The 25,249-nt window shown below is 42.5% G+C and overlaps 1 protein-coding gene across 19 annotated transcripts in view; it reads left to right on the forward strand.

Annotated features, from left to right (window-relative positions):
- SVIL (supervillin) overlaps positions 1 to 25,249 on the forward strand; it is a 191,890-nt gene that overhangs the window by 79,141 nt on the left and 87,500 nt on the right. For 5 of the 19 annotated variants that reach the window (XM_075587695.1, XM_075587686.1, XM_075587694.1 and 2 more), the window contains exons 1-2: positions 7,634 to 7,924; positions 14,730 to 14,790. In XM_075587695.1, coding sequence (XP_075443810.1) covers positions 7,864 to 7,924; positions 14,730 to 14,790 — 122 coding nt within the window. In that variant the 5' untranslated portion in view covers positions 7,634 to 7,863. Of the gene's footprint in view, positions 1 to 6,954; positions 7,019 to 7,631; positions 7,925 to 14,729; positions 14,791 to 25,249 lie in introns of those variants that run through there. The other 14 variants (XM_075587697.1, XM_075587701.1, XM_075587702.1 and 11 more) reach the window with 9 other exon arrangements.

Raw genomic sequence — 25,249 nt, forward strand, 5'->3', positions numbered from 1 at the left:
AAAGGCGACAAACCGCCACCGTATAGCATATCGCAAAGGTTGAAACATGTCTGTGAATGGTTTCTCTGGCTTTGCATCGGATTCCCAGGCTGTGCTTAAAAGCTGTGTTAACAGTGAGCACTAGTTTATTAGGGTTCCATGTAAAAATGGATTTCAGGCAAAAGGTGTGCTCATTTGCATGTCATTTCCCACAATCCCTGGCTGCAGTGGAAGCACTGTATGCGAGGTGATAATGATGAAAGGCAGGGTTGCAGACCTGTCTGAGACATGTGAATGTGCTCACACGTGATCTTTGATATAGATATATCATATAAAATCAGGTCCTTGTCAGAGAGCCAATCAAAAGGTGGAGAGGTGGGCCCTGGCTGTACTGTACAGGCAAAAGGGAGCACCCAGAGCAAGTCAAACGTCTCCCAAGTCTGTTGGCCATGTTTACAGAATAATGTAAAATATAAAAAGTAATTGTAGATGTACACTGTGACAATCTGTTGCAACTGGGTAAAGTTTTAATTTTTTTTTATATATAAAGAACCTTTGTGCAATTCTCCTCCCTTACTGCCTCTTGGATATGATCTTTTTAATTGCTGCATTAAAGCCACATCAATAGTTTTCCCCTCCTATTAGTTTTAGTAATAATAGAGATGCAAACCCTTTAGATCAATCTTTCACAAATACTGTTTACTCTTAGACTTATGTTATACTTAAATTAAGACACATAAAGGACCTGTCAAAACAAGCCCAGTTCTCCTTAACCGATATACAACTATTGTGTCAGAACAAACAAAGTTCTTTTTCACGGAGATGTAACTATTGTGTCAATCGCTGGTGTGTAATCCTTGATTTCTGTTCTGACTTATTGAGGCACTACTATTCTAGCTTGGCATGCATACAAATAGGGCCTTTTCCCTCTGTAGAGGGAGTATTGTCTTTGTTGTACATTGTTTCCCTATTGAACCTCCAGGTGTAGTAAGACCTGCTTTACCTGGTGCCGCGGATGAACACACATGTCTGCTGCGCGGGGCACCGTGTGTGCTGCGGGGGAGATCCATGCTTCTGAATGGGACCCCCGTAGCATTAATCCTTCGGTAGCGTGACTGTCCCGGCACCGAAGACCAGTCTTGCTTCTTCTGTAGCTGTCGGTTAAAATAAATAAATATCTATATCTCTCATCCTTGTAATCCCTTAATCATGTCACCTGCATTAGTTCGCTGTGGGAGGGATTACATTGTATTTCCTTATTTTTTTTTTTTTTTTTTTTTAATTGTGTTAAAAAAAAAAAAGAGAAATGCTTTATGTTAAAGACGGTCACACTTGAGCACCCTATTAAGACCTTTTTTCACGATGATGAGACACTAGTTATGACCAGTTAATAATGTAATAACTTCCATTATAAAGAGTACTGCACCATTAACGTCGCCTCACCTAGCTTCATACCTTATTATTGGCATACTTACAATACACAATGCAATACATGTAGACCATCTGCAGTGACACTTTCTGGATTATATAAGCTAGCACATCTTAACCCTGTTTTTAACCCACCCGGATGCCTTCCCCCTGGCAGAGAGGGTTAAAAACATTTATATTAAAACCGTGGAGGATGCTAAACATGGCAGTGATTTTTTGTTTTTTTGTTAATCCCGCTTATAATTGGCCATCATGGCTTTTGTTCATAAGAAACGTTACCGCCACGATTTGGTTGCCAGTTTATAGCACTGCGGTGCATACTGTAGGCTTTGCCATTGTGTAATGTTATGAGCCTTAATGGGCAGTGACACTAATGAGATCCCAAATTGCTACAAAGTAGCGCTGCAGCGGTGAGCCAATGTGACCCTGAGGAAATGTGGACGAAACACTTGAAACCATTGCCATATTATGCACAGGAACACCACCCACCCCAATCCCTCTACCGCTCAGTCTGTTAACCCCCAAACTTCCAGACAGCCCTGCACGCCTTTGCTTTGGCTCCGTGCTGATATATTTGCCCAAATACTCTCCCAGAGCCAAGTTAGACTAGAAACGTTGGCACAGTTCCTTTTAGTCTCGCTTTATAAACTCCATTTTTTGTAGTCCTATAAAACCGTAGATGCTGCTCAGCTCTTTGTGACTCCACAAAAATGAGGGGCTAAAGGGAGGCAAACGTATGCTGTGAAAATACAATGCTAAAGGGGGGGGGGAGAAATCGGCTGAAATGTAATCGCTTAAAAATGTTTCTGATGTTGGTTAATGTGTTGCAATGAGGGGATGCATGTATGCCATCAGTTTGCAACGTTTCTGCATTGTTAAATAAGGGATACAGTGCGCGCTATCCCCAAACTCTCCCAAACGATGTAAGAACCCTCTGCTGCTCCTATTCTCCCACGATCAAAGGGGTCACTTCAAAGCACAAGGTGCAAAAGGGGACATTGTGTTAAATACCTAAAAGTTTTCAGTTTTGGCAAACAATGCTTGTGTGCTTGTTTTTTCGTTTGGTCTGAAGGAAGGTCCTTATTAAGGACTGACATATTTATTAATGAAAATGCCATGTCCACTTGCGTTTTCACCAGGTTTGCATGTTGTGCTGTGCAGTTAGTTACACAGGAGGGAAATCGGTAGACTGAGTGGCAGTGGACCCCATGGGACTTATTAAAATCCAGCCACCATGTGACCTGGCAGCCCAACTTGCCAAAGATCCTGAGCAGGGGGAGAAAATGGTGCAGCTATTAAAAGATAATTACTGCTCCTTATGTGACTGGTAATGAGCCCCCAGTCAGTAATTGCTTTAAATATTGTATTCTATGTAACCTCTTTGGCACCTAGTTTCTTGCAGTTCAGTGAGTTTCAGGCACTTCTGACACTGAAGAGGTTAATCACCTTTGGGGTTTTCAGATGTTAAATTTACTGGATCTCCCTTCTGAAGTAGCGGATATATTTTCCTAGGAAGTGGAATATTTTTCATATTACTCAACACATATCCCTGTGGTCTTATCAATTCTAATGTACTACATACTTTGTCTTGTGGAGCACTTTGCGTTTTTGTTGTGTATATAAATCTTTTTTCTTTTTTCAGTCTCCTGGGTTTATGCTCCATTAGCAGTATCTAAATTAACTGTTCTGTATCCACGTTGTTTTTCATGGCACTTATTGCCTTTTTCTTAGTCTGGAGAAGGTGTTTTTCAGAATATTATGAAGCTTTTTCCAGCAAAAAGCACAAATCTGATATGAATTATTTTTAAATACCAGCAAGTACTTGAATCTAGAGAAGAAAAAGTTCCTATGATTACAAGCGGTTGCCATTCCAACACACTGTTCTAGATTATAATTTTTTTTGTTAAATCACATACTGTACATTGTGAATGTCCGTGATAAATTGGTGTGGGATTTGGAGGGGTATTAACCAACGTTCTGCGGTAGGGGACGACAGGTTATGTTGAATATGGTCGCCAGTGAATTTTCTCAGAACTGCTATAACACTCTGGCACATGCCCAGCAACATCTAGTCACTACTGGGAAATAGGTTTGGTTAGTACTTTGCTTGTCTTGCGGTAATGTGCAAGTTGACGCGCTCCCATGAAGCTGTAGCTAACGTTCTCCCCAGGTACCTCTCCAGTTTTCTGTGGTCAGCCAGGTTTTGTCATGACTAGTGCTAAAGCTGAGAGCAGGACAGGATCTCATGGTTACTGCCAGAACTGGGCAGTGTTTGCCCTTATTCCTAATGCTCACAGTGCTGGGTACTGCCCCTTGTGAACGATGACTGCCTGGGGAAAAACATGACCATCTATTTTGGTGGGGAGGGGGCCCCTAGATTTTGAAACCTAGCCAGCTACCAGCCCACAAAGCTGTATGTCATGTGCGCACACTCGTTCACAGTTGGACGGGCACCAACGTTGCTAATTGATTTAATTCAAAGCAGCAGTAAGAGTCCATGTCCTACCTACTCGGAGTAATAAAAAGAATGTGTATATATTTTATTTCTCCTATGAAGTCCTCCAGTTGTTTTCAGTCTTCTGTGAAATGTTTTCGAAGCCTCTTAAGTGACTGTCGGTGTACATTTTCTCAGAACTACCTTATCATGCAGCCTTAACAGCACCTATTAACCCTCCCTCTGTTACGAGCTGTTATCAATATCCATGAGCACTGTAGACTTATGGTATTTTTGTTGCGGTGTCGGGGTTTGGGCTTGCCTTATTTATTCTTTGTACTGCGCTGCAGCATATGCTGGGCCCATACAAAGTTGGGAGGACCAGAACATTGTATAACACAGAACATCTAAGACAGACACAATAGGAAGGAGGTTCCCTCCCCAAGGAGATTACAATCTAAAAATGTACCTCCGTTGAAGTGGTGTTAAAGGGTTAATCCGCTTTAAAAAAAGTTACGTCTTAAAACAATTCTATTTGCAATTTGAAGCAGAAGTCGCATATATCAAGTTCCCTTCCCTGCACTGCAAGGGAAAATTCCTCCCCGTATTCCGTGAGAAAAGGGTATTCGGCCATTTGGCATAGTTGTGCATGTTTGTGTAATCTTTGTTTCAGATGTTCAGAAACATTCAAATGTATTGATTAAAACACCATTTAATTTCTAATTCGTTCTCCCATAATCTATCAGCAAAGATACCAATTTCAAGGGTTCACTAAATGGCTGCATTTCAGTTTGTCAGTATATCGGTCAGTGTAACTCAGCAGCTACAATGTATTCTTAGATTACTAAGGCAATATGATCTATTACAGTTTGGAGCTCAAACTGTTGCAGTGCTTGGAAGGTGGGCTAAAACCTGCTATAGAAATCAAGGGATGATTTACAACTCATTAAAAAATTACATTGAATTAAAAATATATTAAGTATTATCTAATATTACAGAAGTGCTTTATTTTATTTTTTAGTCTGAACTAGGCAGTCCCCTGGAGCTAGTCCTGAGAGAATTGTAGTGGTTGTGCCAGTGTCTGATACACATGTCTAAATATGGTTGCATGGGCACCAATAGGAAGCTGCAGCAGCATCATATTCAGAACTGATGTGTGGCTACTTCCCTACCCCCCACCCACCCACGAGCTCTTGCAGGATGGTATGAACTGGCGGGGTCGTTGGCTGTTGGAAAACCATTGGCCGGTCCTGGTAATGTAAAATCAAATAAATATTGACTCTTCAATCTGGCTTCCGCACTGCTCTCTCCATTGAAACAGCCCTCACTAAAATAACTTATAGACTCTATGCTGCCAAAGACAGAGGTCATTACCTTTTTCTCATATTACTCGACCTCTCTGCAGCATTTAATATTGTCGACCACCCTCTTCTCCTTCACATTCTCTGTACTCTTGCTATTCGTAACAAAGCTCTATCCTGGATCTCCTCTTACCTCTATCACCGTACTTTCAGTGTCTCTCTTGCGAACACCTCCTCTATCGATCTCTTTGTGGGGGTACCCCAGGCCTCTGTCCTGGGACCTCCTTATATTTTCTCTGTATACACTCTCCCTGAGTGGCCTAATCACATCTCTTGGGTTCGAATATCATCTCTATGCTGATGACACGCACTTACTTGTCAACCCCCGACTTTACACCTGCTGTACAGACTAAAGTTTCTGAAATGTCTTTCTGCTATATCATCCTGGATGGCCCTCCGCCGACTTAAACTTAACATGGCAAAAACAGAGCTCATACTTCCTCCCAAACCTGGCCCTACTACCTCCTTCCACATTACTGTTGGAAGTACGATCATTCACCCAGAAGCACGCTGCCTAGGGGTAACACTCGACTCCTCTCTCAAATTCGCTCCTCACATTCAAAACATTTCTAAAACCTGTCGCTTTTTCCTCCGCAATATAACAAAGATATGCTCTTTCCTCTGTTGCTCGACTGCTGAAACTCTGACTCAGGCCCTCATTGTCTCCCGTCTTGATTACTGTAACCTCCTGCTGTCCGTCCTTCCTGCCCCTCACCTGTCTCCCCTACAATGTATCCTAAACGCTGCTGCCAGAATCACTCTGCTCTTTCCTAAATCTGTCTCAGCATCTCTGCTGAAATCCCTCTCCTGGCTTCCGATCAAATCACACATCTCGCACTCAACTCTCATCCTCCTTTTTTTTTTTTTTAAAGCTTTACACTCTTCTGCCCCTCCTTACATCTCAGCCCTAATTTCTCGCTATACACCATCCCGACTCTTGCGTTCTGCTCAAGGATGTACCCCTTTTGTATCTAGAACACTCATCCGCCTTAAACCCTTATGACTGCCCCACAATATCCGAGTAGCACCCTCTCTATCAACCTTTTAAGGCCCACCTTAACACACCTGCTTAACAAAGCATATGAGTTGCTCCATGGCTGATTTTACATAAACCTTGGCCTCCTGCAGCGCACGTACCAGAACGCCCTCCTACTGTCTGTACATTCTTCCTGCCAACCAATTGGATTGTAAGTTCTTCGAAGCATGGACTCCTTTTCCTAAATGTTACTTTTATGTCTGAAGCACTTCTTCCCATTGTGTTATTTGTATTTATTTATGATTGTCCCGTGTATTACTGCTGTAAAGCGCTATATGAACATTAATGGCGCTATATAAATAAAGGCATACATGCATACAAATATTGAAAGGATTAAGGCACCTGTGTATTTAAAATCGTGAGCTGTAAGGTGTCTTTAGGCGTAGATTATGTCCAAAGATTTGCAAAACGGTACATTTTTGGGGGTGCTGATTACGAACAAAAATGTTAACCCCTTCACAGCTGAAAGACTGTCGACACCCACGTGCCACCAGTCATCCAGGATCGCGACCATATGTTTGCTTGCGAAAGTGAACAAATAAAAGGAGTTGGTTGCAGAAGACAGACGGTTAATCCTGTCTTAAAAATAAATACATTATCAATTTTTTTTTTAATCGACGATGACCTGAACTGTTGACTTCAGTAGTTGAGCACTGTACTGGTTAATATTTTTTTGCTAATGAGGCTTGAAATGCATTTTTACATTTATTTTGCAGTGTTCCCAATCTTATTGCATTGCAGCATGGATGCTCAACGCCAGTACTCGAGGGCTACCAACAGGTCAGTTTTTTTTTTTTTTTTTTTAAGGATATCCCTGCTTCAGCACAGGTGGCTCAATCAATCTTTGACTGAGCCGCCTGTGCTGAAGCAGGGATATCCTGAAAACCTGACCTGTTGGTGGCCCTTGAGGACTAGAGTTTCCCACCCCTCATTCATTGAAGGGATTGACAATGTGATGTCTAAATTGTCACACTGCACGCGAGATGTGAAGTACAGAGACAGTCCCCTTTACTAGCCTCTTGTGTCTGAATGGTGACAATCCGGTTTGCTTCTCCTATGGATAATTGGATTTGGTCATTAAGCTGGGAATGAGGTTACAGTTTGATCTTTTTATTAAATGTGCATAGTGTCGGCTAAACAATATGATTAGTCAGTAGCTGCTTTTGCTTTCTCGCCTAGCAATCTTTGCACTGTTCTGATCATTTGAAGGAGGGGGAAGATCACCCTTGAGGATAGTGCTATTTTTTTTTTCTTCCGCTTTGCTTCCTGCAATGCTAGTTGCTTTTTCTCTTCCCCCCCCCCCCTGCAGTTTGTGTGTCTTCTGAAACGCAAGTTTTAATTTGGCCAAAGCTGCTGTTTTATAAAGCTCTCGTTCTCTAACTGTGACCCAATCCGCATTTCAGTGCCTAATTTCTGTTTGTAATCTGATTACTGGCTTGGGTTTCTCCTGCTCCCAGCCCATTGCTATGCATTCCATGTGCTCCAGCCTCTGTAGCCTGGCGGCTTCAGTGTAGCACCGGGAAAGACCTCTCCATAGCATTTCTTGAACGGGCCTAGAGCTGGGGGTCTGTCTGCAGACTGCTGTGCCGTCTCGTTTCTCTCCTGAAACCTCTGAATGTGCCACAATGTTTAGGAACCGATGGATTTCCAGCTATGTGGGAAGTGTAATGTGTCCTGAGGATCCAGGTTAGTACTTGACTGAGTTAATACTTGAATGAATACTGCATGTTGGGATTATTTTTCCCCTCATGCATATAGTAAATGCTTTTGTTTAAAAAGACCAGTTTTTTTTTTTTGTGCTATGTATTAGTCGACTTCATTTATTGGTTATTTTTATTTTATATATCCACCTGTTTTTCATAGACAACCGATTAGGTAGATCTGATAATGAGCTTAGCTTGGCTTTGCCTCGTTACTGCTGAACGTGTAAGGACAGTTAACACAGATTTATCTACATGAGATTTTTTCCAGCGTATACCGAGACAGAACTTCTGTACTTGCCACTCTGACAGCAAAAAGTGATTTGCAGTTTTGTATTTGTGCTGCATACACTGGATATTTACAGTCTCTGGATCGGGCATTGCGATTTTTATCGTCAAATACTTAATTGCTGAGGTGTCTCTGCACCTTGCAGTGCACTGAGTACTGCTGCCCAATTGCAATCTGGTCTAGTAGCCGAGAATGGACCATAGCTACTTGGACCATTGCTGTGGGATTGAAGGGGGCTTCTTCCTGCTGATCATTATATACTTTGAACATTTATGGAATCGTGAAATAAATTAAACGAGTGCTCATGTGCGTTTACTTGACATCCAAGTCCCTAAATCTGAGCAAACCGGTAATGGAAGCGCAGCACGGTAGCTACTTCATACTCTGTGTGTTATACGTTCAATGTACTTACAGGTTTGTCACTGGGACTTTTATTTGCCAGATGCTTTGCAGCAAATGGGTTTTTTTTTTGGAATATTGCAACTGCCATGAAACCGGAGGCATTTTTTTTTTTAGTTGTTTTAAACTAGGTACCCCTACAAAAGAACCGAAAGGCATTTTCTCACCAGCAGAAAATCTTATGATGATACTAATTTATTATAACCGATATGAAGGACTTTGATCCCAGTGAATAACGTGGTGCACTTGTTTCATGTAATCTTTCTCCTGCAAGATGGGTTTTGTTTTCTAGAGGTTTGTAGGGGCTTAGGTTATGAGCCTTCTGGGTGGAGAATAGACTGATGGGTGCAGATGAGCTGGTAATGAGCAAGCAAAAGTGTGTAAAATCTGGTGTATGTAGATGACGTCCCAGCTGTAGAAAACCATAAACTGATTTTCCACCTGTCTCTACCAGGGGGGCTCATGCTCCGTCAACAAGGGCTGCCCATATACCAGGCTTTAAAGCTTTCTCTAGTAACATACTTAAATTAGCCTAGCCTTAATTATCACTGCCCTGCTTGGGTGTTTATTGCCCTGAAATCCTGACGTGTTGGTACAGTAGTCCTTGAAGATTTAACTTGAGCCCCCGTCTGTCTAACGTTCTGTCCCATCTACATACACCCATGGCGTGTTTGGCCATGGAATTCCCAATGTCCACCCTCTTTCACAGTTTAGCACCTAGTCACACCAATGCTCTAACAATCTACGTCCTCACGGAAGCCTCCCACTGCTGTTAGTGGTTGGGTACAGTACTGTACTCTCTCACATTGTTTCCAGTTAGGTCAGTAGCAGGTTAATTTCTTTACATAGTCAACGTTTGATTATGTACATCGCTGACGTGGAGTACATGTTTAGTGCTCTGTATGAATAAATAATAAATACAAATGTATGTCAACTCTTTTGCTGTATTATACCATTTTATCATTGTAAAACAGTCTTCTAAAGCACATTAGTATTTTGGTCGCATAATATTGACTGGTGGGGGTGGCTTGCTGCTCATAGCATCACAATGAATTCCTAGTTGCTTACCTATGGCACTGCTATGTGTGACTGTATATCTGGTACTAACCGTGCATGCAATGTCTTATATATAATATATACCCTGTTCACTAATGGAACTATGTATTGTAGCCATGTATTTGTCATCTTAACTCCAAGCCCAGGGCATACTTGAAAATGAGAGGTAACACTCAATATATTACTTCCTGGTAAAACATTTTATAAATAAATAAATTAAAACGGTGCTTGGCAGCCCAACACTATTTGCTCCTCTACCATGATTCTAAAAGAACAATGTTCCTGTACCGTACATTTTAAGCAGCATATTAAACATGGAAATACAGAAGATTATTGTGTGATTTATTACTTCATTTATGAATAAAAGCCCCTAAGATCTGGAAAAGGATCTATTGGTTAAAGTAAAAAATAAAAAAGAGCTTTGGGGGAGCTGATTACCAGTTTGTAGGGCCATGTGTACCATGAGAGGTTGAGTTAAATGATATGTTCCATGGTACACAATGTCAGTGTAACTATACTATTTTGCCATCTGTCCTACTGTACATTTCAATGTATAAAAATACATTTTTCGAAGTTCTCTGAATTCCAAATGTGTGCATTTACGGGCAAAAAGTTATAGCTGTATAGTCCGCTCTTCAGAAGTAGCACTGTGGTCAGCAGTAAGAATATATTGGAAACTGTCACAGTCCTGTTTTCTTTTCAAACAATTGTCCCAATTCACACATCACCATATGACAAAATGTAAATATTTACTTTGGCTTAACATTCTGACAATTTGGTCATTGCTTTTGTTTAACTGTAAATATTGCGATGTATGTGATTCTTGTGTTGCTTAAAGTTACAATCCCACAGTCGGCCAGTTGATTTTCTTAGTGGCCTCTGAATGGGAAAGTGTTCCCACCTTGTATTTATCAGAGAGCCAATCAAGTTAAAGGGAGAACGGGAGGACGACTCTGACTTTTCCTGCGCTTGCTGAACACGCCATGACATCACACAAAAGGGAGTATCCAGAGGAAATCAAACCCCTCCCAAATCCAATTTAACAAAATAAATACTTATAGGCGTCAAATTTGGGTAAAAAAAAAAGGTAACAATTAACCACAAATTACCCCTTTTGATCCTAGGAGTGTTTGCCCAATTAAAGCGGCAATCTCCCCCAGAAGCGTGATATGAGATTTTGTTTGGATCTTGCCCCTTAAGCGGGTCCTTTTTTATGATTTTTACCACCACAACAATTCCCCCCCCCCATATTTCTGAGGTTACCATGGTAACCTTTAGACTGCTCTGGTCCAGAGCTCCATTTTAATCTCCCGGACACTTAAGCATTTGACATTATCTGTTCTGAAAGAGGAACCGGATTTTAAAAATAGCATTGCAGAAAGCAAGACTTGATCTCTTAAATGTGTAAAATCTTAAAATCGGTATGGACTGCTGAAATTATTTGGTTATGTAATTACTGTTGAATAACCACTGCCTGCTAAACCTAACCTTTTGAGAAACTTGTAAAGGTGCCAGAGGACAGGCATTGATATTGCACCGCTGCCCTGGTCTATGAGAGGCTTAAGCTTTTCAAGTAATTTCTCTATTATTTCTAGTTTTATTTTGGTTCGTTTGCGACTATATTTAAATATTGTTTCACACCTTTTTTAGGGGGAGAAATGTTGTGAAGCACAACCTAATTTTTGCTCACTTGTCAATCCGGATCCAAACTGAGGTGTAATCTCACCCAAAATAAACTGTCCTAAAACGAATGAAGTGTTTGTGTGGGTGTGGGCCGGCTCTATCCTCCCCAGGATACCCTGCTTGCTTCAGCCCTCCCTATTTATTGGCTCTCCCTTCTAATTGGAGGGCAGTTACATCCCAAACCTGCTGTGTTGCTTTAGCACTGATTGTAATGAAGGAACTCTCCGTACTAGGACCCAAATGTTTTTAATAGGTCGCATCTGGGTGTCTGGCTTTTTTTTTTTTTTTTTTTTTTTTTTTAACCGCGAATCTGAGGGGGGGGGGAGGGTTGGTGGTTCTAGACATGGTGTCAGGCTGGGGTTTGATTAACTGTGGCTACTCCCCTTAGTCTGAAGTCATGGTTTTCCACAGGAATTGGCACTGGTAAAACCCCTCTTTCCCCCTCCCCTTATCTTGATTCTGGGGGCGAGTTGAGGATAAAGAAATGAATTGATTGGCAAAAAATGCTCAAACCGGCAATTTGCTGTTCATTTTCAGATTGAACTTTTTAATAAAGGCAACATAATGTTATCTTGATAGTATGTTGTATGCATCAGGCTAATATTAGTGGAAGATGAATGAACTTCTTGTGAGTGGGCCAAATTCAGATCAGCATACTGTCACATGGCCCATAACTGTTTCGCTACACTGACTACAGGGTTTGTACTGCTATAGTTCTCGTTCCCCATGCCCATTTAATAGAATTGTTCTAGAGCTTTGAGTTGTCTATCATTTATTTATCAGCTTCTTCCTCAATGCTGTATAATGGGGGCATCACCTACAAAATATGAAATGAAGAGCGATACAATAGTTATGAGGGCCCTGCTCGCCAGAATTTACAATCTACAGGGAATAAGGGCACAGTTGAAACAAAATGTACAGAAGCTGCTCATTATGAATCTGAGTATGCATCAAAATGGAGTGTGTGTGGGGGGGGGGTGAGAAATGTCAAGTTTCAAGCTCGCCTATATAGGCAAGTTTTCCGTTTTTAAAATTCTGAAAGCTGGGGGAGAGTCTGATCAAGCATGGTAGTGGAGGGTAGATGGAAGGTAAAGCACAGTGAAGCTTTGTAGGCGAAAGTGAGAGGAGATTATGAGAGGTAGAGATGCATGATAAATCATGGACAGAACACAGTGGATGTTTAGGTGAGTGTGTACTGACTGGAGCTGAAATGTAAGAGGAGGCAGCACTGTTGAGGACTTTGTCAGAGCTGGGATTTTACATTTAATTCATGAGGATGTTGGAAGCCAGTGTAGGAATTTGCATAGTGGAGCTGCGGGTGAGGTTGAAGAATCTGGCTGGCCAAACTTCAATCCATCCAAAATGCTGCAGTCAGCTGAGGTGGGTTCCAACTGCAGTAGTCACAGCGGCACATAGTTCATGAATTTGTAATGTTTGGTGGCATCTTGAGTGAGGAACGGACGTATTCTAGCAATATTTTGTAGAAGGTTTGGGTGCAAGCTGGATAAATGTGCGGAATGAGGGCGGAGACACAGATGACCCATAGACGGTAAGCTTGGGCTGTTGACAAGATTGTGGTGTTTATGGTGAGGGAGAGTTCAGGTGTAGGGATGATTTGTTGGCAGAAAGTGTTTTCCGTTTTGTATATGTTACGTCTCAGGTAACAGCAGGATATCCAGGAAGAGCTTGATGTTTGTGTGTCGTCGATGCAGAGCTGATGCTCTCTCTACCTCTTCTCATGGTGAACTTATACTCATTTGGCTTTTAGTAAGGCGTTGTAGGACAGCCTTGACACCCCACCAGAAAGTGAGAATAGACGGGAGGTACACTATATATAGAAGGAATTAAAAGGCTGCGTCAAGGAGGCCAATTGGGTGACGGGTGTGCAAGAGAAAGGGGTAATCAACAGTGTTAATGGCCGCATAGAAGCCCTGGAGAAAAAGTAATGCGAAATTACCTTTCAAATTTGCTGTAAGTGCATTTGGCAGTTTTTGTTTGTGTCTGTCGAGTGTTGAGTTGAGCTCGGAGTTGGTAGAAAGAAAGTGAATCAAGCCTTTTGTATACAAGACACACTAGTAGCTTGGAGGAGAAAGACTGGGCGGTAGTTGGAGAGGCATTGTCAGGAGTATATCTTTAGAATAGGCGTGATGAGTGCATGTTTGACCTTTCTTAGTGAGCGCAACCAGTCAATAGATGCTGCCGGAGCAGTCAGCCAGATCCCCTGCTAGAAAACGAGTAAGGGCCTGTGCCATATCAGGTATGTTATTGAGGCACTGTAAATGTTAAAAAGGCAATTTGCCAGTGGTGAGAGGGTTAAGAGGGGAGACCACCTCGGCCACAGGGGAAAATGAGCTGAGGGTGGATTTGGGTGTGCAGAGGAAGGTGCGTAGAGCCTGATGTGATGTCTGGACTGGCCGTGAAGGCAGAAGTGTAATTAGGGAGACAATGGAGTTAAGTGACAAACGTTAATCCTTAGAGAACATACAGTAGTAGATATGAGAAAATATAGGTTTTAAATGGTGAAGTGCCTACACTATAATAATATGTTCTTGTATAGCGCTGCTAGTTTTACGTAGCGCTTTACAGAGACATTTTGCAGGCACAGGTCCCTGCCCTGCGGAGCTTACAATCTATATTTTTGGTGCCTGAGGCAGAGGGAGATAAAGTAACTTGCCCAAGGTCAGAAGGAGCCGACACCGGGAATTGAACCAGGCTCCCCTGCTTCAAACTCTCAGTGCCAGTCAGTGTCTTTAACTCACTGAGCCACTCCTTCTCTAAAATCTTTATTGATAAAGAAACCGTAAATAACAGTTTTTTTTTTTACAATTTGTAAAACATCCTTTCTCATTCCTGGAATGAATTTTTCTACTTTTCTGTACTTGAAGTGGTTTCATTTGCAACTTATGTTTTTCTGCTTGAATCCTTAAAATTAATAAACTTTTTCCGTCCCGGTTGTCAGAATTAAATGATGTCACTCCTTTTGTAACAGGTCTTGTTTTTCCTGCGTCTGCTCATGCCAAAATAAAAATAAAAACACTCTTCATTTGTATGTGCAGGCCTGTTTGTGCCAAGTCTCCATTACATACTTTCGTACCAGGAGCTCTTAGCACCAATCTAGTTTTATCAAAAGACCGTAAATGTTCCGCGTTTCCTCCACAAAGGTTTGAAACCTTGAAGCTGCTAATCCTTCTTGCTCCTGAGGGGCATGTATGTACAGAGGGATAGAATTCAAAGTATGGCTTTTTAAATCCGTGCAAGCAATTCTTGATTTAATCTGTGAACTCTGCATTTATGAAGGGCGTGTGGAGAGGTTGAGCGAGGTCTGTAAAATGAATTTCATTGTCCTCTTCCTTGGTTCTTTTAGGTTTTGACAGAGGATCGTTCAGACACGGAACTTCAAGACTTCAGCAAGGAAAAACAATAAGGTACAGTAATACTATAGTCTCCTGCATTTCTAAATAGTGACGAATAGTGTGCATAGATCTACATGCATGTAATGTACCGCTCAACAACCAATAGTAAACAGCTTTTTCCCCCCATAATGCCTTGCAGACAGTTGTAATACCAAATGTGTTCATTTTAAATGTAATTTTAAGATGTTGGTCGTAGACTTAGGCCCGTTCTATACAGCGTGCGGCCGCGCGTTCCTATGTGAACGTGTGTGCACGTGCCGCATGCTTTCCGTGTATATAGAGCCGGGAGCTGCAGGTAAGTGTGTGTGCGTGTATATGTTGTGTGTGTGCGTGTATATGTTGTGTGTGTGCGTGTATATGTTGTGTGTGTGCGTGTATATGTTGTGTGTGTACGTGTATATGTAAGGGGAGTGTAAGTGTACGGGGAGGGCAAGTAAGATTTTTTTAAATTAAAAAAAAAGTTTAATAATTATTTTTCTTGTGTGTGCAATTATTTACCCCCCCCACACGCGCGCGCGCATACATACATACACACACATACACACACACACATACATACATACATACACACACACACACACATACACACACACATACATTTGAGCGCAGGCAGCAGTGCGAAAAGATGAATTTCTTCATCTTCGCCGCTGTCTGTCGGCTCCCCTCTCCCTGCCGTGCGCGCGCGGCATTTCTATAGAAAGGCTAACGTCAGCCAACTAAAATTCCGCGCACGGCGTAGCGCGCCCGCCACTATAAAACGGCCCATACTCCAGTGTTGCTCTAGTTCTGAAACGTATCTCTAAATCTGCACCGGCAGTTCTTGGTAACTTTTCATTGATAAGGTGGAAGTACGGGTATTTTTTACACTTCACTCTTGCTAATTTCTCTGGGAGTTTGGAAATTACATTGCAACTTTACCTTTTTTTTTAAATGATCTTTTGAGAGTTCTCCATTCTCCTTAGTACTGTATTTGATGCGTTATCCTTTTAATAATGGTAAATAAGGGGATGTGGAATAGAACTTAAAAATGTGTTGTGGTCCATCTTTCTCAATTATACCAAGGTGTTTTATTCTGACACAAGCCTCTTACTGCAATAGCCCTGGCAACACATTGCCTTCAGTTGGCTGCAGGCCCCTTTGGCAATGAAAGGGTTAAATTGCATCAGCTACTTAGAGTAGAACAGAATTGAATGCAAGAGGTGTCATTTAAAAGCAGAAAAGCGCAATAAAAATGTACCCTGACCAGATCATGAGTACAGTTGCACTATATAGAAGGGGCAAGTTTGTGACTTTAGGACCGTGATCAGTTCTTTCTCTGTAGACTTTGTGGTTTATATAGGCGTGTAACACATGGCGTTTTGTAAATCTGGTGTCTTAATTGGTTGCATAGCAAGTGTATACAGTACATGAACTGTACACCACAAGTATAGCTTCCAGTGGAGAAGAGAACCCTCCAGGCATCTACACGGCCGGGGTTCACAGAGAGGTTACATGCTGGCGGAAGCTTGTGATTGGGTGACCCTGTTATTGTGAAATATGACTGGCAGCCTCCCTCCCGTGTGCTGCTTCTAATGAACGTGCATAAAATAATGTGCTGCGCACAACAGAGACTGCCTTCAATTGCCAACATATTTAGGCTTCCAACTTTTGTTGAAATGACGACAAACTAACCATTCAATCTTAGGGGGGGGTGGATTTCAAATTTAGAGTAATCTCCAGGCAGAACACACTGCAAGAGGCACCTTGATAAGGGTCTCTCTGCCCAAAACGGGGGTCTCTTCTGCTGTAACCTTTTTGTTTAGAGATTTAAGTTGCGTCTTGGGTATTTTTCTGCTACATATATTTAAATGTTGCCTTTTTGCAGCTACATCTCTTGTAGTAGTTTATTACTTGCCCTGCTCCTCAGCCCTTCCTTTGTCTGTCATTATTTTTCAATCCAGTCATTCACATTGAATGTGTAACACACTCCCTCCCCCCCCCCCAATCTCAGATAGGGACCATGTGGGGAAATCTAGATGTATTACCAGGTGTATGGTGCCTTACCTGTCAGGCTCACAGGCGGTCTGAGCCTCTGCTTATGGGAACCTGGGGTGTATCCTGGAACGATCTTCTCAATTACAGCGCCTCCACCTGTGTAGGATTCTAGCGTGTAGAATGACCCCTGACACAGGACCACATAGAGTAACCATATACACCAGTGTATATATAAAACAGTTTACTATATGCAGATAATAACTCAGAACACATAACCATAACATCATCACATCGCCATAGTGTCACCCCTGTAACACTGGCCTCACTGGGCCGTAACCCTACACCATATCTTCCAAAGTCCAAAAAGTCCCCCTCCCACCCAAGTGTGAGACCGCGCTGCCCACTAAGTTGAGATGAGGTTGGTGCAATTGGTGTATGATGCAGGTACCTGCCGGGTATATCCACACCCGGACGCGCAGATGTGTTGGACTTCAGATCCTTTGCTCCAGAAGGATGATCCCATGTTGCGATCCGCCTCTGCGTGGGGTGGCTCCCGCTTGGAGTGATCCACCTTGAAATGCCTCTGCCTCTGACACTGCAGAGGATGATTCACCTTCACGAATGGCCAGGATTTAACGCTGCCTGGCTTTAACCCTCACTGTGCTAGTTCTACAGGACCGTGTCCCTACCTAAGGGGCAGTCCCTGTAGCGACCACATGCTGAGGGTGAGTGGGGCCTAAGGGGAGATTTCCGGCCTAGTGCAGGGGCTACTTGCCTCCCTGCACACATACACCCTCCCCTCTCTGTGTCCCAGCTTCTACTGACTCAGCGCACAACAATGTATCTTTCCCTTCAGGGGAAGCTATAAGCCCTATTGGCTGCTGTGGCATCACATGTGCTCCAGTGTCTGGGGCTGCTGGGAGTTGTAGTTCCCCATGGGCCTCTTTAGCATTGGGGCCGTGTGCGCTATATATACTGTGCATGCGCGACATCGTAATGGCCGCCGCTAACTGCGCATGTGTGACTGTGGGCCGTCCCTGCAGTATGGAGCGCCAGGTCTGCCACTTCTCACTCTTAATAATGGCCGTCACGTCGCTTTTGCGCATGCGCGAGCACGTTCAAAATGGCGGCGCCCTGCAGAGGGAGCCGCTGTCCAGCCCGTCTCCACCCGCAACTACCCCCACCATGGCGATGGTAAGGGAGGGGGAAACGGAGGACCAGGGAGCCAGAGGGGACCTGGCTTCATTTGTTATACATATCAAACCGGTGACACAATCTAGATTGGTCATCACTCGAGTCTAGGCGCAAAGTTCACCTTTCCTGTCTTGCCTTCAAATTCTTTATGGGCAAGCTACCCAGCTACCTGAACATGCTCCTCACCCTTACCACATGCAGCACCTATCACCTGAGATCAGACTCCAAAAGACTGTTCATGGTCCCAAGGCTCAACAAAGTATCCGGCCGCTAATTAACTGTTTTATCCACTATTGCTGTGGCGTCAGGACTGCATCCGGCCGTCATTAAGTTGTTGCAATGTCTTTGGGAGGTGACGTTGGTTTTGTGACCCCAGGGTCATTGTTTTTTTTTTGTTTTTTTTGTGCCAGTTTTGATAATAAAAAAAATACTACAAACATCTCCAAAACCGGAGGGTTCCCGGTCCCGGAGGTCAAGGGACCACTGATCCACTCTGATCCCTTTTTCAGGTACCTAGAAATAAAAATTGTGGTGGGGAAGGGCAATTGCTGTCTTAGTTATGTACTCCGTACAACTTCTTGCCATTCTCTATGGGCTGAGCTTTTGTTTTTTGTTTTTTCCCACCCAATTGTTGTGGATAATGTTGAAGCTACGAAGACATCACTAGGTATCAACAAACTTCACAAGTTGACGTTTATTTTTTTTTAAACTTTTTGTATTGCATTCCCTCATCCAACCTTCTTCAACTTTACTTCCTTCACTTCTTCTCAAGCTTTTGCTGAATATTTTAAAGGCAAGGTGGATTCAGTCTACAGTGAGATTCATTCTGTCTCTTCCATCTCTTCTGCTTCTACCCAGGCCGCGCATATAGTGACCGCGACGCGTGACGTCGCCGATAGCGGGAGACTAGAGCATTGATTTGGTTCAGGGGCTGTCACATGAAGCGACAGCCCCTGAAAATCAAATATTCCCGTCTTCCAAAAATCGCGTTGCCCCGTCTCTTTGTCACTGTCGCGCTTACTATAAGCGCACGTGGCGGCGACAATGCATTTGTTTTCAGGTGACGTCGCTGGCACTAAAAGCGCGGCCTAAACCTCCTCCTTTCTAAGCTTCTTTTCACATGCCCTCTCGATCCAATTCTTCACGCATTGATATCTATTGTTCCTATCCTAGTCCCCGCTCTTGCCCATATCTTTAACTCCTTCCTTTCCTCTGTCACTTCCCCCTCATTCTAGAAGTATGTGGACATCACCCTTGACCCTACGTGCCTTACTAACTACTGCCCTATATCCCTTTTACCTACAAACTGCTAGAACGTCTTGTTATCCTGCATAAACAGCCGAAGGGCAGCCAACGGGTGTGAGCCGTTTGGTGATGTTAAAGCTGCTCTATTTCAATCTGAAACTCACAAGCCCTTTATCCCCTGTACCCAATTTTCCAACTCTCTCTGTCCATGAAATGTCTGTGACTTGACCTGTAATAATAATGTTCTTTTAATGTAACGATGTATTTTTTAAGTAACTCAATGTATTTCTTCCTGGTAAAACATTTTTATAAATAAAATTTCTAATTTATACACCCTCCTGGGCCCTCTACAATCTGGCTTTCATACAGCCCACTCAACTGAAAATGTCCTCCCTAAAGTAGCCAAAGATTATCCTTGATGCAAAATTGTCAGTTCATTTCCCCCTACTTATCCTACTACATCTCTCTACTACTTTCCATACTGTTGATTGCTCTCATCTTCATATCCTACACTCTTGGTGCGCTTATAGTAAGCGCAACGCGATGCTGGTGGCGTGAATTTCTGAAGCCGGTCAAATTTGATTTTTCAGAGGCTGTCGCCACATGTGACAGCCTCTGAACCAATCAAAGACCTGGTCGCCTGCGACGTCGCGGTAAAGTGTATTACAACTTTCTCTAGCGGCGACTGACGTCATCCGTCGCGCGCACTATAAGCAGGGCCTTGCATTCCTCTCTTGACTTCCCATCAAGTTTCACAGATAAGTCACTCCTTTTAGTCAATATTATATCATTAGCACCAATATTGTTTTGTTGATCTAATCCTGCCTGCTGCTAATGCTTCATTGAGATGCTGATGTTTACGGCAAATACAATCCTATTCAAAGTACAGTATCTTTAGGATTTCATATTCCCCAGAAATTAGATGAAAACAAACTACCTTTTACACCCGCATACTGGCCTTGAAAAAGCTACTCGCGAAACGCGCGCGTCGGCACCACGCAGTCACGTGCACGCGCCGAGCCCTCGTTCACATACGCTGACGTCATCCAACTAGGGAAAGTCAGCGAGGCTCGGCTGCTGCACAGCTACGGGCTCTCAATAGACCTGACGGTCTTGTGAGCCAACACAATAGGGCATGATTAAATCTATCTGGCTTACCACTGTTATCTATACTACTAGGGACTACTATCTTGCTAATATCCTACCACTACACTAAATTACGGGATTATGTTAACTTTGTAAGTATATAGTGTCCGATCCAGCCATTAGCATCTGGAGTGCCAGTTTCATACCATATATGGAGCAGCACAACACCAATTAGGATAAAGGTTTTATACTACTAACCTGTATATAGATCCTACACGGTGCAGTACTTAGCAGACACTTCTTATCTAACCATATAGGAGTTTCTGCAGTGCCCCTATTTTTATCAGTAATTAACCTCTTGAGTACCAGTGTTAACTTCAGATCTGCATACTTCAGATCCCAGGTTCACACAATATAATATTTTATTCTCCGCGCTCACGCATAATTAATCTTAATTGGCGCCAGTGATCATGATTTGGTGCACAACTACCTAGGATTGTAACATACAACCATTATCACTATAACTGACTGCAAACTATAGCAGCACAGTTTAAGGTCTCTGTGTAAAGGTGCAACTAGTACTCAATTACTGTGGCACTACATATATGGTCATTACTTTAATTCCCACTCCAAACAAATCCCTAGCTAATCACTATATATGAGGATTACTAGGGCCAGTGAGTTCACCAACACTGGACTTTAATATCCATATAACACTCCTCTGGAGTAACCTACCCCAAGAGTTCATTAAACACTTGGTACTATTTAATACATGTTTTAAACCCCATTGTTTTAACGAAGTTCTTGAATAAATAAATATGTTTTAATTCATCCACCATCTCACATAGGAATAAAGTGCTATATAGGGGTTCTGTCCATCTTCAGTGTTACTACCTTTTACCAAAACCTGCTCCAAAACGCAAGCAGATTTTTAGAGGCATAACCAAAAACCAGGGCACTTAAAAGATAAGCTATGTGAGAAAAGGGTGGCATTTTCTAGTTCTAGCATAACACTAAATGAATATTATGACCACTTGCGTGACACTGCATTTTAGGGATTAAAATGTGTTAGCCAGAGCCGTGTTGTGATATATTAAATATTTTGCTAACAAGTAGGAATAAAGAAAATAGAACACTGCCAGAAGGTGGCCACTTTCTCAAATGTATTGTTTTATCAGCATTAAAGGGCAACGTTAACACTGCAGTGTGTTATATGGCCTCTTGCCAACTGCACTGCTGCATCTGGAGGCTGCAAACTGCTTTATTACTTTATTGTAGCAATTTTCTTTATTTACATTTTTCTATTTTTTTACTTAATGCTGGTTGCTATTTTTTTTTATTTTTAGAAAATGTAAGATCATACCTGAACTGGGCGGTTTGCCATAGCTCATGGAAACCAGTTTCAGAAAGATGTGTGTTTCAGTTTTGACACACACATTGCAGCAGCTGAGAAACGCAAGGGGCACCAATAGAAAGATGACTTTGCAGTTTCCTGCCACCGTTTTGTTTGCCTGGTGGGACCCTGATCCACTCTGGCTTATGTACAGTATGTATGTCTTTATTTATATAGCATCATTAATGTACATAGTGCTTCACAGCAGTATTACACGTGACAATCATAACAAATACAAATTACAGATCATGGGAATAAGTGCTTCAGACATAAAAGTAACATTTAGGAAAAGTCCCTGCTCCGAAGAGCTTACAATCTAATTGGTAGGTAGGAAGAACGTACAGAGACAGTCGGAGTGCGTTCTGGTAAGGGCGTCTGCAGGGTCTAAGATTTATGTATGAGATTTATAGTATCGGCCACGGAGCTACTCATATTCTTCATTAAGCTGGTGTGTTTTAAGGTGAGTCTTAAAGGAGGATAGAGAGGGTGCTAAATTAACACACACACATTCCCAGCTATCACAAACTCCTACACCCACCACATCATGCATATATATTTGTCATAAAGAGTGCTACTGAGCGTGAAAATGCATGCAACAAAAGACAGGGTTGCCCAATGCTACATCCAATTGACAAAACATATATGGTAATAAGTATAAAGTTCAAATACTTAAATAGTAATTACTTGGTTATTTAGTTAATCCCTTTTGGCCAAAGCGTCGTAAGCCTGCATACCAAAGTCAAGGTATAACCAAAATTAATGCAGGTGCTAACACTAAAACTGTGAACCCTTCCTTTTACCTCTGTATGAGGGGAAACAACCTCAGTGAGTCCTGTCCATTCGGCAAAATGCCAGAACCTCCCAAGTTAAAAAGGGGGGGAGGGGTGAGCTCTGGGAGGAGGGGTCACTTACCTCCAAATAACTGTTACCAGTCAGGAACTAAATTAACACACATATTCCCAAAGGGTTTTACTAAACAAGAAATTACTATTATTGAAGTATTTTAACTTTTTGTACTTAATAACATATGTTTTGTCAATTGGATGTAGCATTGGGCACCCCTGTATTTTGTTACATAGAGAGGGTGCTAGTCTGATATTGTGACTCCTAAGTGGGGGTCCTCTGTCGTCCCAAGCAGTCCAGAGAATACACAGTGTCCACACTATGTAAAAGAGGCATGGTGTAATTACTTTAATTAGGTCTGTGCCTCTCTGTGTATATTAGTCGGCTTGGTGGAAGAATGTTGGGTGTGTTTTTTTTTTTTTTGTTTGTTTTTTTGCAGATTACCTGAATCTTGGAGCTGATAACTCAGGAACCCACCGGTTCTTGAGATACAGTTTTTGTCGTTTTTTGTGTGCCAATTAATTAAAAAATGCTTCAAACACACATGGACATCATAAATAGGAAAGAAACTAAAGGAAAACAGTAGTACCCATCTTGATTACCATTGATTGTGTGTTTCAGTATCAGGGGCCCTCCTGAGATCAGAGCAACAAAAACAAAGCATTGATAGGGTATTAGATTTCACAGGAGAATGCGCAGACCAGGTGGGCCAAGTGATTCTTCTATGCCTTCAACGTGAATTTTAAATGAAAATGATAGTGAGCATGCCTCTGTTACGGATAGATCCTTTTTCTGATCACGTGAATGATGATAATGAATGTGGAGTAATCTGTCCACCCCATTCTGCCTTCCAATGCACAATCTTCTGTGGGTATGTATGGAGCGCCAAAAGTATACTCAGCGCTACACAAAGAATTCAGTACAGGGAATTATAATAAAACAATAAGCGCAATAAAATCAGACAATAGGAAAGGAAATCCATGCCCCGAAGAGCTTACAATCTAAGAAGTATGATGGTAAACTTAGACAGCAGGTGAGGGAATAAGTGCTGTAGATGGCAGTGCTTGGCCACAATGGGTGGTAGGAGTGACTGAGTGTGGGAAAATAGCCACGAGTGCAGACCATTTTGATGCTTGATTTGTGGGGCGAGTCAGTATTAAATCAGGTTAACACCATTTGCAGTGGAAAAGATGGCAGGGAGGTGTGGGTGAGAGCAGGTGTGTTTGTCTGGGTTCAGGATTAGGAGAGATCCACAGCAGTAGGAAGGAGTAGATGGAGGGTGTCACTATAGGTTTTGTGTGGGGGTTTTTTATTGAGGGGTAAAGAAGTTGTTGACAGAGGTGTATACATAATGGTGCAGTGTAAGGGCACATGCATAGGTGGAGGGGAGGAGAAATTAAGAAATGTGGATATGAGGGGAGTAGGGAAGTTGGAGAGAACATAAACATTCACAAAGGAATGAGGAAACCGTAAACAAAAAAAGCAATAGGGAGGGCATAGTGAGATGCAGGAGGAGAGACTTTTCAGTTATTGGAGGATAGGCAAAGTATAAATAATCACAGCATTAAGAAAGTCAAGTTCTCACAGCTGCAAAGTTGTTGTGGTGCAGAGTCCAGATTTTCTTGTAGTATTCACCTACAATTCTAACTCCAAAATTAACTCCACAGACACTTTATATGTGACACTTTGGGGGTGACACAGCCTACCTGTTTGATCTCCATTCTTTCTCTACATTAACATGCTACATGTCTCTTTCCACTCCTCCCCTCCCTTCCACTATCCCTCTCTCCCTACACTCACTTCCCCTACTTAATTCTCTTTCCCCCCGCCCTCCCCTCCCAACATTGAGCCTCAATGCATTTGTTTGGCAGGGATTATAGATTTCTCTGCTGGATCCACAATCCAAGTTTTCCCCCCTCAGCCATGTTACATGAATCTATGCATGTCCATAGAGTTCAACCTACATTAAATTTAGTCGACTGAGCTACTCCTATATTTAGAGTTGAACGTTGGCCAATTCTGTCTCATAAAAGGGGAAAAATACATTTCTTCTTGACTCCAGTAATGATGGTCCAATTTCTCCCTACATAAAAATCCTTCCTATGTTTAACTTATTCGGTATATCCCTGCATAGGCTACATTTTCATTTGTAACAAGACATGTAAGGTTTACAGTGTCAGTCGGTAGTAAATTTCACATTTTAACTGCCCTTACTAAAGAATGCTTTGCTGCTGGTGCAATCTTCTTTCCTCCTATCTCAAGGGATGGCCCTATCGTGTGTGTGTGTGTGTGTGTGTGTGTGTGTGTGTGTGTGTGTGTGTGTGTGTGTGTGTGTGTGTGTGTGTGTGTGTGTGTGTGTGTGTGTGTGTGTATTACAATGTAAATGTAGTACTGTTTCTCTCCCCCTCCTGGGAGATTACACTGCTTATGCTACCTAGTGTGTGGTGCGATACCTGCTAGGGTCAGGATAGCTGAGTTGATCTGCGGTAGTGTGGAGATCAGGACAGGCTTAGGTTCTTCCTCTGGTTCTTCTCATGGTGCTTGGTGCCTCCAGCAGCAGTGGGCTCCAGGATATTCGGAGGTCAGCCCCCACTATTGCACTCTTTCCCCCTCAGCCCAAGGACTGATACTCAGACTGAGATATATTAGAACAGGATCTTTATTCAGGCTGGCACTCGCTGCAGTTCTTCATCACAGCAGTGCATGGTCTCAGAGGTCCTTTGGATGGTGAAGGCC

Source organism: Ascaphus truei, chromosome 2 (genome assembly GCF_040206685.1).
Source record: "Ascaphus truei isolate aAscTru1 chromosome 2, aAscTru1.hap1, whole genome shotgun sequence".
NCBI classification, from domain to species: Eukaryota; Metazoa; Chordata; class Amphibia; order Anura; family Ascaphidae; genus Ascaphus; species Ascaphus truei.